We start from the raw sequence: 16,636 nt of genomic DNA on the forward strand, positions 1-16,636 counted from the left end.
TAGATTTTAGAATCAGATATGAAATAAATGTTAGGATTCTCTCACCCCACGCATGATGTTAGCCGTCTCCAAGCACTTGACTCCAGCGACTCCAGAACCCGTACAGCAAAGAACAATTCCTGGTCATTTCACCGGACGCTGGTTTATCTCGTCAAGGATCGAATGCTACTTCAACTAGCCAATCTAAGTGTCACGTGGTTTTCTGCGAAAAAAAAACAAAACAAAACAAAAAAGAAAGAAAGAACCAACCAAAACATACTAAGGAAATGAAAACAACACTCACTCAACCCCTCCCTGCCCCCTCCCCCCCCCCCTCTGCCAAAACCTAGAGTCAGACTGGAGAAGACATGTATGTAAGTTGTCCGGTTCGTGCGTGCTGGAATACACCCCAGCTGCCCGTAACCAGTAGTCAACTTATTCCCATGAGATGAACACAACACTCAGTAAGTATGTTACCTACACAGATACTACATAATTTAGTTGGTAAAGCAGCTTGATACGGGTTAACTGGCAAGGCATTAAGTGCCGATATGAAGTGTCACTCTTTAATCTCTGAGGTGATTAAATAATATACACTTAAATATGAAATATCAAATGATACTGGCTGAAATAGAGAGAACTATTCAAATATTCAAAACATTGAAAATATTGCGAGTCCAAAGATTTGTTGCAAGTCTTAGCAAAACTGATAGATTTTAGAATCAGATATGAAATAAATGTTAGGATTCTCTCACCCCACGCATGATGTTAGCCGTCTCCAAGCACTTGACTCCAGCGACTCCAGAACCCGTACAGCAAAGAACAATTCCTGGTCATTTCACCGGACGCTGGTTTATCTCGTCAAGGATCGAATGCTACTTCAACTAGCCAATCTAAGTGTCACGTGGTTTTCTGCGAAAAAAAAACAAAACAAAACAAAAAAGAAAGAAAGAACCAACCAAAACATACTAAGGAAATGAAAACAACACTCACTCAACCCCTCCCTGCCCCCTCCCCCCCCCCTCTGCCAAAACCTAGAGTCAGACTGGAGAAGACATGTATGTAAGTTGTCCGGTTCGTGCGTGCTGGAATACACCCCAGCTGCCCGTAACCAGTAGTCAACTTATTCCCATGAGATGAACACAACACTCAGTAAGTATGTTACCTACACAGATACTACATAATTTAGTTGGTAAAGCAGCTTGATACGGGTTAACTGGCAAGGCATTAAGTGCCGATATGAAGTGTCACTCTTTAATCTCTGAGGTGATTAAATAATATACACTTAAATATGAAATATCAAATGATACTGGCTGAAATAGAGAGAACTATTCAAATATTCAAAACATTGAAAATATTGCGAGTCCAAAGATTTGTTGCAAGTCTTAGCAAAACTGATAGATTTTAGAATCAGATATGAAATAAATGTTAGGATTCTCTCACCCCACGCATGATGTTAGCCGTCTCCAAGCACTTGACTCCAGCGACTCCAGAACCCGTACAGCAAAGAACAATTCCTGGTCATTTCACCGGACGCTGGTTTATCTCGTCAAGGATCGAATGCTACTTCAACTAGCCAATCTAAGTGTCACGTGGTTTTCTGCGAAAAAAAAACAAAACAAAACAAAAAAAGAAAGAAAGAACCAACCAAAACATACTAAGGAAATGAAAACAACACTCACTCAACCCCTCCCTGCCCCCTCCCCCCCCCCCTGCCAAAACCTAGAGTCAGACTGGAGAAGACATGTATGTAAGTTGTCCGGTTCGTGCGTGCTGGAATACACCCCAGCTGCCCGTAACCAGTAGTCAACTTATTCCCATGAGATGAACACAACACTCAGTAAGTATGTTACCTACACAGATACTACATAATTTAGTTGGTAAAGCAGCTTGATACGGGTTAACTGGCAAGGCATTAAGTGCCGATATGAAGTGTCACTCTTTAATCTCTGAGGTGATTAAATAATATACACTTAAATATGAAATATCAAATGATACTGGCTGAAATAGAGAGAACTATTCAAATATTCAAAACATTGAAAATATTGCGAGTCCAAAGATTTGTTGCAAGTCTTAGCAAAACTGATAGATTTTAGAATCAGATATGAAATAAATGTTAGGATTCTCTCACCCCACGCATGATGTTAGCCGTCTCCAAGCACTTGACTCCAGCGACTCCAGAACCCGTACAGCAAAGAACAATTCCTGGTCATTTCACCGGACGCTGGTTTATCTCGTCAAGGATCGAATGCTACTTCAACTAGCCAATCTAAGTGTCACGTGGTTTTCTGCGAAAAAAAAACAAAACAAAACAAAAAAGAAAGAAAGAACCAACCAAAACATACTAAGGAAATGAAAACAACACTCACTCAACCCCTCCCTGCCCCCTCCCCCCCCCCTCTGCCAAAACCTAGAGTCAGACTGGAGAAGACATGTATGTAAGTTGTCCGGTTCGTGCGTGCTGGAATACACCCCAGCTGCCCGTAACCAGTAGTCAACTTATTCCCATGAGATGAACACAACACTCAGTAAGTATGTTACCTACACAGATACTACATAATTTAGTTGGTAAAGCAGCTTGATACGGGTTAACTGGCAAGGCATTAAGTGCCGATATGAAGTGTCACTCTTTAATCTCTGAGGTGATTAAATAATATACACTTAAATATGAAATATCAAATGATACTGGCTGAAATAGAGAGAACTATTCAAATATTCAAAACATTGAAAATATTGCGAGTCCAAAGATTTGTTGCAAGTTTTAGCAAAACTGATAGATTTTAGAATCAGATATGAAATAAATGTTAGGATTCTCTCACCCCACGCATGATGTTAGCCGTCTCCAAGCACTTGACTCCAGCGACTCCAGAACCCGTACAGCAAAGAACAATTCCTGGTCATTTCACCGGACGCTGGTTTATCTCGTCAAGGATCGAATGCTACTTCAACTAGCCAATCTAAGTGTCACGTGGTTTTCTGCGAAAAAAAAACAAAACAAAACAAAAAAAGAAAGAAAGAACCAACCAAAACATACTAAGGAAATGAAAACAACACTCACTCAACCCCTCCCTGCCCCCTCCCCCCCCCCTGCCAAAACCTAGAGTCAGACTGGAGAAGACATGTATGTAAGTTGTCCGGTTCGTGCGTGCTGGAATACACCCCAGCTGCCCGTAACCAGTAGTCAACTTATTCCCATGAGATGAACACAACACTCAGTAAGTATGTTACCTACACAGATACTACATAATTTAGTTGGTAAAGCAGCTTGATACGGGTTAACTGGCAAGGCATTAAGTGCCGATATGAAGTGTCACTCTTTAATCTCTGAGGTGATTAAATAATATACACTTAAATATGAAATATCAAATGATACTGGCTGAAATAGAGAGAACTATTCAAATATTCAAAACATTGAAAATATTGCGAGTCCAAAGATTTGTTGCAAGTCTTAGCAAAACTGATAGATTTTAGAATCAGATATGAAATAAATGTTAGGATTCTCTCACCCCACGCATGATGTTAGCCGTCTCCAAGCACTTGACTCCAGCGACTCCAGAACCCGTACAGCAAAGAACAATTCCTGGTCATTTCTGGCGTTTGATTCCATATTGATTTCCTGGGATTATTGTCATGTCAGAGGAAGGAGTGGAAACTAGGTTCCAGGCGTGGCGGAGTGTTCTCTTTGTATTGTGAGCCATTTTGAGAGCGAAGTGGTAAATTTGAAATTCTAAACAAACTTGTTTCTCGTGAGGATGGTAAGTAATGTCGTGTTGTGTTTTTAGTTTGCTTAATTACATGAAAAGTGCTGGAGCTTGTGCATGCTTCTTGTTTCGGCGGAGAGATAGCCAACGCGAATTTTTCGATAGACCGTATGGAAGCAAATGTCATCATGATATCATCGTAATATTCAATCAAGTAAAAATCTCCTCTTTGCCCATCGATCTAGTGTAAAGTCATGACAATATTATTAGAATGAATAATCCAGAATGTCTTCTTTTGCCTGGGATAAAGTGATAAATCATGCTACAATACAATGCTGTCCCTTACTGACAACAAATAAAAGCTGACCACAAGCAAACAGCAGCGAAACAAACCGATTTTGATATTATTATATTCAGTGTCTGTTTTGTTATTTTCGGGACGATTTCATAGCGAATAATTTGATGTAATAGTCCCACGTGGTAATGATATTTCGATATGTGAGAGGCACATTGTGATTCAAATAATTTCTCGACATTATCATTTTACTATCACCAAAATATCAATTAAATATCAAAATGTCAGTTACCAAACTAATGATATTCTATCAGGATCTATGGATCCAGAGCATTTCCTGTATCAGCTCCAGAACTTTGGGAACAAGCTACCCAGTGATATACGTTCATGCCATAATTCAAGTCTATTTAAACCTATACACCAGACGTATCTTTATAAAAAATGTTATTTTAGCTTGTAGAAAGAGTTTTTAAAGGGCTATTTTTATGTCTTTTGTTATTATTATTATTGTTATTATTACTATTATTATTATTATAATTATTATTATTATTATTATTAATAATGGTAATAGGACTGGATGGAGTCCAATTTGGTCTGTAATCACACAAGTGATTAACAAAATCGGACGACTGCGAAGAGGGTGTCCGATTTGTTATTCACGAGTGTGATCACAGACTGAATTGGACGACACGATGTCCCGTTACCAATTAATCATAACAATTACAATTTCGCACAAAAGCAAAAATTCATTTGAAAAAAGAGCATTTAATAGTCATTTTAAATATCATAATTAAAAATATGGAGAATAGCTTGCAAAGTGGCTGTTAAGTTTCTTTCAAAACAGTCACCAGAGACTAAACCTCCACAATTTTACAAAGTCAGTCTCTTGAATTGGTTACCATAGTAATTACAATCAATGTTGTGGTTGGTGGATTTAGTGGAGAGGACTTAACATGATTGGCTCATGTAACTCTCCGATTACAGGTGTCCGATTACAGCCAACTGCCCGATTACACTGTCCGATTACAGCTTTGCAGATTAATTAGAGCAAAATACAGCAGTTTATGCACCAATCACATTTGAGGAAATTGTAATTGTTATGATTATTATTTCTTTTTGCTGGTCAATTACGTCCAAATTCTTGGTGGTTTGAAATTTTCCATTTCAGGAATTTTTGAGATAGGAACATTTTGTAGGGTTGTTCCTAATGTTCTGTTGTAACAGAACGTGTTCTTGGATATCATTTGATGCTTTCTGGAAATTTCTATGGCTTGAAAATTTGGCAAGGGATTTTTGGGGGGTCAAAATTTTGGTTCATGGGATTTTGGGGGTTTTGTTTGAGGCCCTAGGGATTTTGGGTGGTTCATCATTTGATTGTCCCTGTCAATTGAAATCCAGAGTACCCCCAGCTCGGGGAGTATGAGGCTTCATTGAATGAAATTTAATTCCATTTCATTTCCTTCCACTTGCAGTAGCTGTATTTGGCAGAGAGGACCCATGCCTTCTACTGGGACTCAAATGCACCAATGAATGAATGTGTGCCTAGACCCAAATCCGGAGAATAAAAAAAGTTTTTTGATTAGTTTTCCTGTTCTTCACATTGGTTTGTCTTTTGTTGATTTCTTTCCCCTTATCTCTAATACATATTGACTATTAGTTACATTATCATTAAAGTATATAAGTACATGAATAAAGACAGATTGTTATCATCATCATCCTTGCTTAGATTCAAAATAACCAATAAAGAAGTCTAGCCACCCAATGTGTTCATCTGTCTTTCTTCATTCACTTATATTACAATAATAATAATAATAACTTTTTATGGTCTGCCAGGAGAGAGGCACTTTTTCAGGAAGGAACCAAGCCACTAATATTTGTTAGCCTTCATTAGACACTCGTGAATCTATCTATCTATTGCGTAGATGTTTGGCTTTGGAAAACACAACAGCCTATTTTCCATTTAGATAAATAACAACAAAAGGCAACTGAAACAATCAATTCAAATTTCCTGTCAATAATCTTTAATGTGTAAACAACATTATTCAACTGCTAGTGTCTGTGCAGAACACAAAAAGCACTCTTCATTCAGAATTAACCTTCCGAAAACAACAACTAGAAAGCTAATTATTGAAATTATCATTTCTCGTAATATTAAGTTGAAGATTATTGTCTTGCTCAGTAACTCCTGTTACCATAGTTATAGGGCACAGGTATTAAGTTTCCTATCTCCTGCCTTTCTCCTAATAATTGCAACTCTGGTGATATTAATTTCATGTCATTTGTTTGACAGTACCAATATTATGTCTAATAAAGCCAGAAATCCATTAAGTCTCCCATTAAGTTTTGAGCCCTGCATGAGCTCTCTCATGTTTCTTGGCTGGACAATAATTTTTATAGAGTAAAATTGTTTATCAATCAGCAAGTATCTGAGTATTTATTGGCCTTTTTTGTTGAGAATTAAGTCATTTGATTGCAGCACTGCTCTGTGCGTCGGAAAGTTTTGAAACTGTGAATACAAAAAGCAAGTTTTAAAAAGAGTAAATGACAGCAAAGACCTTATGGGCTCAACCACTGTTTACTTAATATCTTTCACAGGCTTCCTAATCACTGAAAAGAGTGCACGAGTGGATGAACAATCGATCTTGAAACAAAAATTTGTGAGCCGAGGAGGTCTCATTTGCCCAGTTCAAAACTGGAAATTTCATGTGTGCCCTATATAGAGGGCTGGTCTGGCAGTTTTAATGGGTAATGTGGCATCTCTCGTAGCGTATAATACGATTGGGTTGCTACCCTAGCCAAAAACAAAAGACCAAACAATTGAAGCAATGACTTAGACTTCAAAACAATAGAAGCTGCTTACAATACCAAAGAAAAGCAAGTTATGAGAGCTGCTACACTACCAGTATTAATACTTGCCATTTGCATCAAAGGGAGGAATGGACATCAGCCTCACTTCCATTGACGGGCCAAGCATCTACAGAATTGGTAGATATGCATAGAATTTTGAATTTCACTTCATGCAAAAATTGCCCTTGTTCCAATTAAGAATAATAATATCATTGTCATTTGCATTTGTACATGTGGAGTCAATTTAACTGGCTCAATAAAGCAATTACTGGCTCAAATGATTGAGGTGATGTCATTCCAAGTCACTAAAGCTACATATTAAATCAACCTCTCATTCACTTGCATTTAGCAAACTGGGACAACGAATTCATGGAACGACTGAGAAATTATCGGTACCCTGTCTTGGTAATGACGATAACATTTATCTTCAACTAAATTATTCTTATTCTGTTAGGCCCTCTTGTTTGAAAACATGCAACTTTCAGTCAAGCTCTCATGCAGGTCACAAGATTTTGAGGAAAAAAATTGGGATGTGAACTTTTGCGAATTGATTCTGGTCTTTGGGAAGTGAAACTGCTTTTGGGAAATCAGATGATTTTTCACTGCTCGGAGCTTGACTGTAAGACTGCACGGAGAGAGTTAGTCTTTGACTGCCTTGTGGATGGTACGAGTGGAAGTCATGAGTTTGTAGACGCCGGCTCGCTTTTTGGTGGCTTGCAATTGTACAGGAACAAGGCTGTCGATGCCTTCTTTCCACTCTTCACCTGAGAGTTCAAGCTTATACAAGTTGGTGCCTATGTGTTTGTAATACAACAGCGTTGCCTCTCTTTCTCTTATGGACTGGACCTGGCCAATAAAAACCTTCGGATTCTGATAGGTGCTCTCCTCTGTGACAACGGCCACAAAATCGCCCCTGTTTACATCCGCACAACCCTCTTCTGGTTCCTCAGCAGTTGCATCTTCCTCTTCGTCGAGACGGCCCTCTGCGTAATCTCTGGCCAAGTCAACCGCCAGCCGTTTCTTCTGATTTGCTGTGCGCCGATCATACGTAGTTTGTGCTTGTTTACGTGAATGCCTGAGCGCAGATGCCAAGGAAACCTTGAGAGAGTCGGTACAGTCCCTGTTAAAATCATAGAACAATGTCTGAGTTATGATTGACCAAAGACTTAAAAATGCCAGCCAGTGAGCGAAAAGAAAAAATGTATATTTCATAATAGGCCACTTTCAAAAATACCACAATACTTCTTGTTAAAAATATATATTTTATAATAGGCCACTTTCAAAAATACCATAATACTATTTGTTTTCCCTCTAAAATTTTGCATAAGAACTGTTTCCAGTTTCACCTGGGACTGAGAATGGTCCCAAGAGAAAATAGAAATAATAAATTATTTGAATCCTTTGATTTTAAGCTAAGAATGTTTCATGCGAGTCAAAGAAAGATTGACCTCTTGACTCAACTTCACTATTTTTAAGATTAAATGTGCACTCTGAATTACTAAGAATAACTATGCGTCCACTCACGATTTGTCGTATGCCCATGTGATGAACGAAGATCGAAGGATGTTTATAGAGGCCAGCTTTCCCGTAAGGCCATATAGCACACTCTTCAAGTGAGCGGAGAAGGAGGCAGCAGTGAAGTGACCACCATTCTTGTTCTGGAGACAAAAAGGGGCAGTGCATTTGCATTGGTTTTGTCTTGTTTTGTTTTTTCCATTTTTATGACCTCTTCTTATAGAGATCCTTGCCAATACCACTTGTGTGTATATAATGTGTATATATATAGGTTATTAGAGTGGAGAAAGGAGTGAATACTCAAAAAAACAAGCAGAGTGAATCTGTTGAACAAGACACCCCAGAAAGGTTTTCTTTTTCCCCTGAAATCACCCCACAAGTGTCCAGGATAACAAAAAATAACCCCAACGGGGTTGATTTTGCATCACACAAGGGTTAATATTGCAAATCGTGCCACCCCAGAGAGATGTGGCTTTCGGTCTAAAACACCCCACTAGGGTTCGTAATAATAACCGTGAACCTTGACAGGAATGTAGTTTTCAAAACAAAATACCTCACCAAGCCTACAAATAATTTTTGTTTATAGGCAGGTCATTTGTCACGACAAAGACAAGTTTTGACCTGACAAAAAGCCAGTCTGGTCGGACAAAAAAAATTGTTTGTCATTATAAATTAAAAAGAGACATTTGAGACATTTTGGTATTTCAGTGTAGACTCTTCGCCAAAACATTGGTTGCAAATTCAAATAGCTTAAAAGTCAACTGAGTGTAAAATTGCTACTAGCACCAGCAAGGGGACCTTTACATTATGTCTGGTATTAATTTACCTGTTGAAAATTGACAAATTTACAAACGCTTATACCCCTAGTCACACAAGCGTTTCCAATGTAACAAGTTTCCCACAACGTCTAGGGACTGAACAGGAAAAGGGATGAAACAACCTCCCGCACGGACACCTTGTCAGTATAAAACCTCACAATAACATTCAGAGACTTGAAAATTGGCCGAAACGAATTCTTCGACTTTTTCTGAAAGCAAGTTTCCTCTGAAAGCTTTCGGGGTCAATTGAATAAAAAATTGGCGTAATTATTTAAAATGTGGAATTGGAGGCGGTCGTGACTATAAAGCGTGACCAATTTGTACATTCACGCTTTTCACAAAAACATGTCTGTGGTACGGAAACTATATTTCAACCACACTGCCAGACGTAAAAAAAACTATAAAAGGTTAAAAATTTAACTGACTTTTGATCATACGGACTAGAAAAACATTTGGTTACATTTTAGAGGTTTTAAAGTTTTTGAAAGCGATTGCATTCAGATAAACGAAACATGAGTATTTGGGCTGTGTATTCAATTTCCATAATATCTTTAATCAGGTCAATGTATTACAACTGAAAATTAATTCCACAACACTTGGTGGCAACAAACAACGAGTAATTACATAAGACCTCAGTTCTAAGTAGTTTTTCAGACGAACATAATTCAGACTAAATGGGGCTTCACGATCTTTCACAACGCCACCGCAAAATGCGTAAATTAACACGCAGGAATAGTGGTACTGTTGTGATATGTTTACAATTCGACATAACATTTGAGATGGCGCACTGCGCGTGATAAAATTCTCAGAATTAGAATAAAACAAAACCGATAACAATGCTTTTTTCCGTAGCATTGTGTGGCAGTATAACAAAATAAGTTGTCCCATATTCAGCCACAAATTTCCAGTTAAAATATTTTTCATTTTAGCGGAAATGCCCGGTCAGAGTGTCCAACCAGGCTAAGCTTTTACCTGTCAAAACCTCAAATTTACCAGACAATTGTCCAATGACCGACTGTTATTTGCAGGCTTGCCTCACTGAAATGTTGTTTGACTTGAAATCACCCCAAAAAGGTGTGAAATTAGGTGCAGAAAACCCACCCTGGATATGAAAATTTCCTAACAAGGGGTAAGATTTGAAATTTACACACCCTGCAAGGATGAATCTGCCAAAAAAAACACCCCACCGTAGAAATTGTCACTGAATTTTACATACTGAAAGAGCTTTTGGGGGTGAAAGCTGACTGTGACCAACCCTTGAAGGATGAAATTTCTAAGAAAAACCACTCTTGGTATCGAAATGGGGGTGAAACGAGAAGATTAAACAGCTTTATGCCTCAACGTTAGGGTTAGGGTTAGGGAGGATCCTTGGCTGGGATCAATTTCCTCACCCCAAAAGTCCAGAGGTTGAAATCTAACTTACACAAGATGTGAGGATATCATTTGGTAACTTGGTCAAAACAGGTTAAACCTTACCAGCAGTAGGTAGCTTTGGCTTGACTCTGTAACCAAATGCGGCCGATAATCCTTTATGTACGATGACAAAAGTCGACAGAGCTCGTCTTCAGGCTGAAAAAGATCAGTGGCATTGACCTCAATGTCTGGTCAATCATCAAACTAAATGATAAGTCAATACTTTTGGGTGCAGAACAGCCTTTGTACAAATTTCTAACAATTAAAGATTGGAATAAATGGCCAAACTAACCAGCTTGAAAATGGCATCAACATCAACAGATATAAACAAATGTTTATGGATGGAGTTTTACATCCATGTCAATCAGTAGAAATTTTAGGTAAATCATCTCAGATCACCATTAGTGGTGCAGGATCACAAAACTGGCTACCCTTTTATGATGAGATCAATGTATTGTAAATAAATTATGCTCATGCCACAAATGCTTAAATGGGCAATGCCCAGAGTACTTTGGAGATAAATTAGTGCGTATCAGCAACATGTCGACCAGAATCTCACACTATGGTGATATAACTATACGCTGCTCTAGAAATAAACGTGACACAGAAGGTGGAAAAACTCTTCTTGTTACAGCTGCAAAACTTTGGAACTCTCTACCTATTACTATAAGATCTGGCACCAGTATTTATGCCTGCAAACAGAATTCTTGTAAGGAAGGTTATGCTGGCTTGGATAGCTTTCCCATTTCATAAATGTTTTATCCTTTTAATATTACATTTACTGTCTTTGCCCTTTTCAATATTATTTTGTAAATTAGCTCTATCTATTTAAGGGGAGGGCCAGAAGTTTACCAGTCGTCAACTGTAATGTGTCACCCTCGGTAAACAAACTTATTTATTTATTTACTTAATTTACTGGAACCAGAGAGGAAATTGTCTAACCTGTAGAGACAGCTCATCTCGTCCAGAAAACTTTCTGGTCTTGTAATTGTTAAAGTGGAGGATAATAGCCCCACTATCCTTGACAAGCAGGTAATTCTTCCCAGCTGAGGTCTTTGGGTCGAAGTTCCTGGCCTCTTCCCCTGACAGCACTTCCAGGGTCCTGATTTCCAGCCCCCGTGACGGGGGAATGAACACATACAGGGATAGCATAATGAGATCGCAAAATTCCTTGGCTTTGAACTTCATTGGACCAGTCAATTCAAACTTTTCTCGCTGGGTGCTAACAGCAGAAACCACTTCCTCCCTTTTTTTAAAGACAAAACCAAAAACAAAAAAAGGAAAGAGGTTCACACAGGTTTGGCTGTCCAGGACAAAGGGAAAGGGAACAATTCAGGATAAAAGTACTGCAGCCAAGAGAGATCTATCTTGCTAACCGCAAACAAACAATGGTTAGTCAGTTTACTTTCAAGTGCCAATTCCTCCTGAAGCTCTAAGCTAGCCTCAAACTAGTATCCGTAATCATGTGATTGCTAACTAACACAATTGATTCTTAACAATCTGTAGTCTACATCTAGTTATGCGAGAGCTTCACTCTTTTTTAGCCAATCAGAACCAAGTCATTTTTCCAGGTATAATATTGCTGGTACTAATCGCAGTCTCTCCTGTCACAGAGTGAACAAAAAACAGTTTCCATGCCAAGACTTACCAAGGGATCCAGCGATTTTGGGCAGAAAGATCTTCCATTGTGGACGGCCTTTCCAAGTCACCTTCTTTCTGGAGAATTCGAGCTTGAACTCTCAGCTGACGGATAATGGGGACCCCTTTGAAATCAGGAGCATGCTCTCTGTGCACAAATTTGATTGGGTAGAGAAGTGAGCTGATGTGATTTGAAACCGTCGCAGAGCTGCAATTTCGTTCTTCCTGTGAGGAAACAGAACAGGTTAATTGAGGCTCGGAACAGCCAAAAATCAATAAGTAAATAAATAGATGTAAACGAAAGAAAAGGAAAAGAAAAGAATCAACATGTAGCAGAAATTCATCAGAGGCAAGAGTCTCTGGGTTAAAGTTTTCAAGCTCGAAAGGAAAAATTTCACCCACCAAGCAGTAAATCAGTGATATTAAAATTTTCCAATTTGTTGGGAATTTCTTTCTTTCAGAAAAAGTATGGAATAATACTACTACTAATAATAACAACTATTATTGACTTCTTAACGTATAGAGTCAACTTATTAGCAGCTAGCTATTTATAATTTCTCTTTAATTCGATAAAGACAACGTCCAAAACAGATTTAAGGTTATTGTTAGCATAAAACAAGTTTCAACGGCAGATCGGTAAAAAGATATCGCATTGCTGATAACACATTGTGAGTAATCAACACAACTTAGTACACGTCGTAAGGTTAAAAGTCCACTAATTTATGGCGAGAAGTTACTTTAAAACAATACCTCAGATGCAAAAGATATAGGTCCCAATCATAGCGTAATTTATCTGTGATGTTAACGTGCATAGCGAAAATCCTCCAATATTCGTCATTTTCAGCAGTTTCTTTACACACAGGTATTACGGGCTCACATTTTTTTACGAAACTAACTGATGTGGTTTTCAGTCCCCGGCCGTGAGTTCCCTTGGGCGTTTCTACTAAGGTGTCAAAACTTAATACGAAAGCCTGTAAAGAATTTCTCTCACCTTCAAAAATTCAACGTAAGCTTCGATCAAGGGAACTCTCAAAAAGCAATGTGGTAGAAGCTCTTCATCACGGCCTAAAGTAGTTCTAACGTAACCCAGAAAGCCTGCGAAGAAGATAAAAAAGGAGAGGTTATATGTTAAATCGCGTCACCCAAATATCGGTTATCATCACTTAGGCGCAAACGTGGAAATTAAGGCCAAAATTAAAAAAAGAAACAAAGATACTTACAAAGCATTCTCTCTTGAGCCTTCTCGTAAGTAGAAAGGGTCACCGGTGCTTTCTCTCTTTCAAAGTTGACTTTCTGGGTAAAGAATCTCTTTACGGAAGCCAAAAACTTTCTGACTGCCTCGGGTAGCTCACCGAATTTAACCGAATACGGGGTTTTGCGCTTGTTCCCTCTCTGCGCTGAATGCAGGGTAGATTCCGCATGAAATTCACCCGCAACGACGTCGTCTTCATTGTCGGCCTCTCTCTGCGCTGAATTCAGGGTAGGTAACGCGTGAATTTTACCCTCAGCGACGCCGTCTTCATTTTCGAAGAGTGGTTCTACCAACTTTTCCTGCTCGAGCGGGACGGGTGATAGCGGGCAATCATCCTCGATTTCAATTACATGTACTGCCGAGTTATCTGGAGCACTAGAGGAGCAAGGCATTTGTTCTTCCATTGCGAAAAAGGTGGTTACGACGAAGAAAATACCCGAGCGTGTGGTCTGTTGGCGTACTCAATGATGATGTGGAAAAAATGATTGAATGGTGCAAGAACGATGCTTTACGAACTACGAGAATTTTCACAGGTATAAAATAGGCTCTTTGTACGATCCGGTCACATGGTACAGAATTAATTCCGCTGGGACGCAAGTTACACAGTGGGATTTTCAAAACAAAGGAAAGTCGTCCTAGACTGGTGCGAGTTCCTTTGTTTTGGAAATCCCACTGTGTAACTTGCGTAATTAACTCCGTACCATGTGACCGGATCGTGCAAAGAGCCTCACTTCCTGTGATCTTTTTATTCATTATTGCATAACTTCATAACTTCACAGCTTGATGTAAGTTACTCTGCTCGATCTTGTAGGAAGGTTATTTTTGCATGATTTTCTCGGATGTACTAGTTTATCAACTATTTAAATTGGAATTGAAATAAAGTTTGCACTCATGCGTGTACGCATTGTTTCCCAAATATAGAAATGAGACAAACAGCGGTGACAAACATCAGATATAAACACATCACTTGTTATCTTTTACTTGACGTTTCGTATGCTTCTGCATACATCTTCAGAAGCGGCGGTTAATGCAAAATTGCGGTTAAATATACAGGAACACTAACTTATTACCGCACCTTTCAATTACATGCGGACTCTTACATTCAAAGCTCAACCGAAAAATGCGTTTTTCGCTACCGCCAATCAAATGTTCGGCGGCGCCTCCCAGCTTCCGACCACTGCCGAGCACTGTTTCGTTGTCTGAACTGTGCTCAGCGATTTGATTACCGCGAGCTCGGCAGTAATCGGAAACTGGGAGGCGCCGTCGAACATTTCATTGACGGTAGCGAAAAACGCATTTGTCGATTGCGCTTTGAATTTAAGTGTCCGCATGTTACTGAAAGCTCCAGTAACTATTAACTATGAAGTTACAATAGAGGTGACAAAACACTAATAAAAAACGGTTGTTTTAAAGCGAGCTAGGGACGCACAAGCAGACATATTTCTGCCCAGGAACATAACCTCTTTTACTGTGATTAACACTTGAGAGGGCATTGAGAAAATAAAGACTGGGACAAAAACAGTCTGAACAATCATGCGAGCGTTTACAAGTTGAATGGCTGTTATTGAAAGACACGAAAGTCAAATTCGAGGTTCGATAAAAGTTAAATTCGTAGAAGACACGAAAGTTAGATTCGAGAAAGGTTATGCAATTAACTGTACAATTGCTAAACTGACAGTTTATATCGGCGGGCTAAAATAGCCCGTCAAATTCTCCATTTTATCCCGGAAAACGCGCCACAGTGCCAGACACAATGATAGTGTTGAGATATAAAGCAAAAAAAAAAAATAAAATGCGCGCGGAAACGCGCTTTTGATGATATGGCATCAGTGCTGGCTGAAAAGGAACCCCAATTTAGTTTTCCAGCTTCAAGCTTGTGCGGTAGTATTAAACAAAACTTGAAAGGATTCGACAACAAGTTTATTTATACTCAGCTCACAAATAGAATTAAATGAACAGAAATAAGTTAATATAAAAAGAGTACATGGCCGCTTGAAATAACCTTAATGGATTCAAAAAAAAATAAATGACACGAATAACGTTGCTTAACTATAGGCTTAACTATAGTCGCTTAACTATAGGCTGAAGGGGTATCTTAACTCCCACGACACGGGATTTTGGTCAGGATTTGACTGAAAAAGTGGGTTATCGAAAGTGTGCTATTTGGTCTTCTTAAACTACCTAATAACAAACTTAAAAAAGACAATCTCATTTCTTTTGTGATTTTTAATACAGTACTAGGAATATCCGATCTAACAATGTTGTCAAAACTCTTGGGAGTTCTTCTCTGCGTTATTCTTTTCCATAAAAGTTTCACTTCCCTAGCTGGCTGCGTTATAAACCGTTTTCCTTTAAATATTCTGCAAAAATAAAAAAAAATAATAAACACTCACCTTCACATACAAGCCACCAATAAACTATGACGTTACCAGGATGCCCTAGCAGAACTCGAGAATTTTTTTAGTTCAAGCAGTTTCCTAATTAAGCGGAGCGACCTTTGTCCAACATTAAAGGCTATTATGCCAATACGGAAATAAATGTTAGGATTCTCTCACCCTATACAGCTAGTCATCTTCAAGCACTTGACTCCAGCGACTTCAGAACCCGTACAGCAAAGGAAAATTCCTGGTCATTTAACCGGACGCTGGTTTATCTTGTCAAGGATCGAATCCTACTTCAACTAGCCAATCTAAGCGTCACGTGGTTTTCTGCGAAAAAAAGAAAAAGAAAAAGAAAGAACCAAAACATACTAAGGAAAAGAAAACAACACTCAAATGGTCAAAGTGGTCATTTAACCGGACACTGGTTTATCTGGTCAAGGAGTAGTGCATTCGCATTGGTTTTGTCTTGTTTTGTTTTTTTCCATTTTTATGACCTTTTCTTATAGAGATCCTTGGCAATGCCACTTGTGTGTATATAATGTGTATATATATATATGTTATTAGAGTGGAAAAGGAGTGAATACTCAAAAAACAAGCAGGGTGATTTTTTAAGAAAAATCACCCTCAATGGGGTGAATCTGTTGAACAAGACACCCCAGAAAGGTGTTTTTTTCCTTGAAATCACCCCACAAGTGTCCAGGATAACAAAAAATAACCCCAACAGGGTTGATTTTGCGTCCCACAAGGGTTAATATTGCAAATCGTGCCACCCCAGAGAGATGTGGCTTTCGGTCTAA

At 38.7% G+C, this 16,636-nt stretch overlaps 1 protein-coding gene and 2 long non-coding RNA genes across 3 annotated transcripts in view; 1 reads left to right on the top strand and 2 right to left on the bottom strand.

The window, feature by feature from the left end:
* Nucleotides 1-3,528: 3,528 nt before the first annotated feature.
* LOC149112986 (uncharacterized) lies at nucleotides 3,529-5,557 on the top strand. Its single transcript, XR_016206885.1, has 2 exons — nucleotides 3,529-3,734; nucleotides 5,448-5,557. It is a non-coding gene; the product is annotated as an uncharacterized LOC149112986 (long non-coding RNA).
* Nucleotides 5,558-5,973: 416 nt separating this feature from the next.
* On the bottom strand, nucleotides 5,974-14,217 carry LOC110062082 (uncharacterized). Its single transcript, XM_089288619.1, has 7 exons — nucleotides 13,427-14,217; nucleotides 13,198-13,301; nucleotides 12,217-12,431; nucleotides 11,511-11,814; nucleotides 10,632-10,724; nucleotides 8,347-8,480; nucleotides 5,974-7,942 (listed from the first exon to the last, which is right to left on the bottom strand). Exons 1-7 carry the CDS (start codon nucleotides 13,860-13,862, stop codon nucleotides 7,462-7,464), a joined length of 1,767 nt encoding a protein of 588 aa, XP_089144745.1. The 5' UTR covers nucleotides 13,863-14,217; the 3' UTR covers nucleotides 5,974-7,461.
* A 57-nt stretch (nucleotides 14,218-14,274) lies between these two features.
* Nucleotides 14,275-16,636, bottom strand: part of LOC149112987 (uncharacterized) — a 3,136-nt gene continuing 774 nt past the window's right edge. The window contains exons 1-2 of the long non-coding RNA XR_016206884.1: nucleotides 16,014-16,636; nucleotides 14,275-15,818 (exon numbers count right to left, since the gene is read on the bottom strand). The exon at nucleotides 16,014-16,636 is cut by the window's right edge and continues 774 nt beyond it. This is a non-coding gene — a long non-coding RNA (uncharacterized LOC149112987). The remainder of the gene's footprint in view (nucleotides 15,819-16,013) is intronic.

Source organism: Orbicella faveolata, unplaced genomic scaffold, assembly GCF_042242905.1.
Source record: "Orbicella faveolata isolate gen_17 unplaced genomic scaffold, um_ofav_v1 contig_18, whole genome shotgun sequence".
NCBI classification, from domain to species: Eukaryota; Metazoa; Cnidaria; class Anthozoa; order Scleractinia; family Merulinidae; genus Orbicella; species Orbicella faveolata.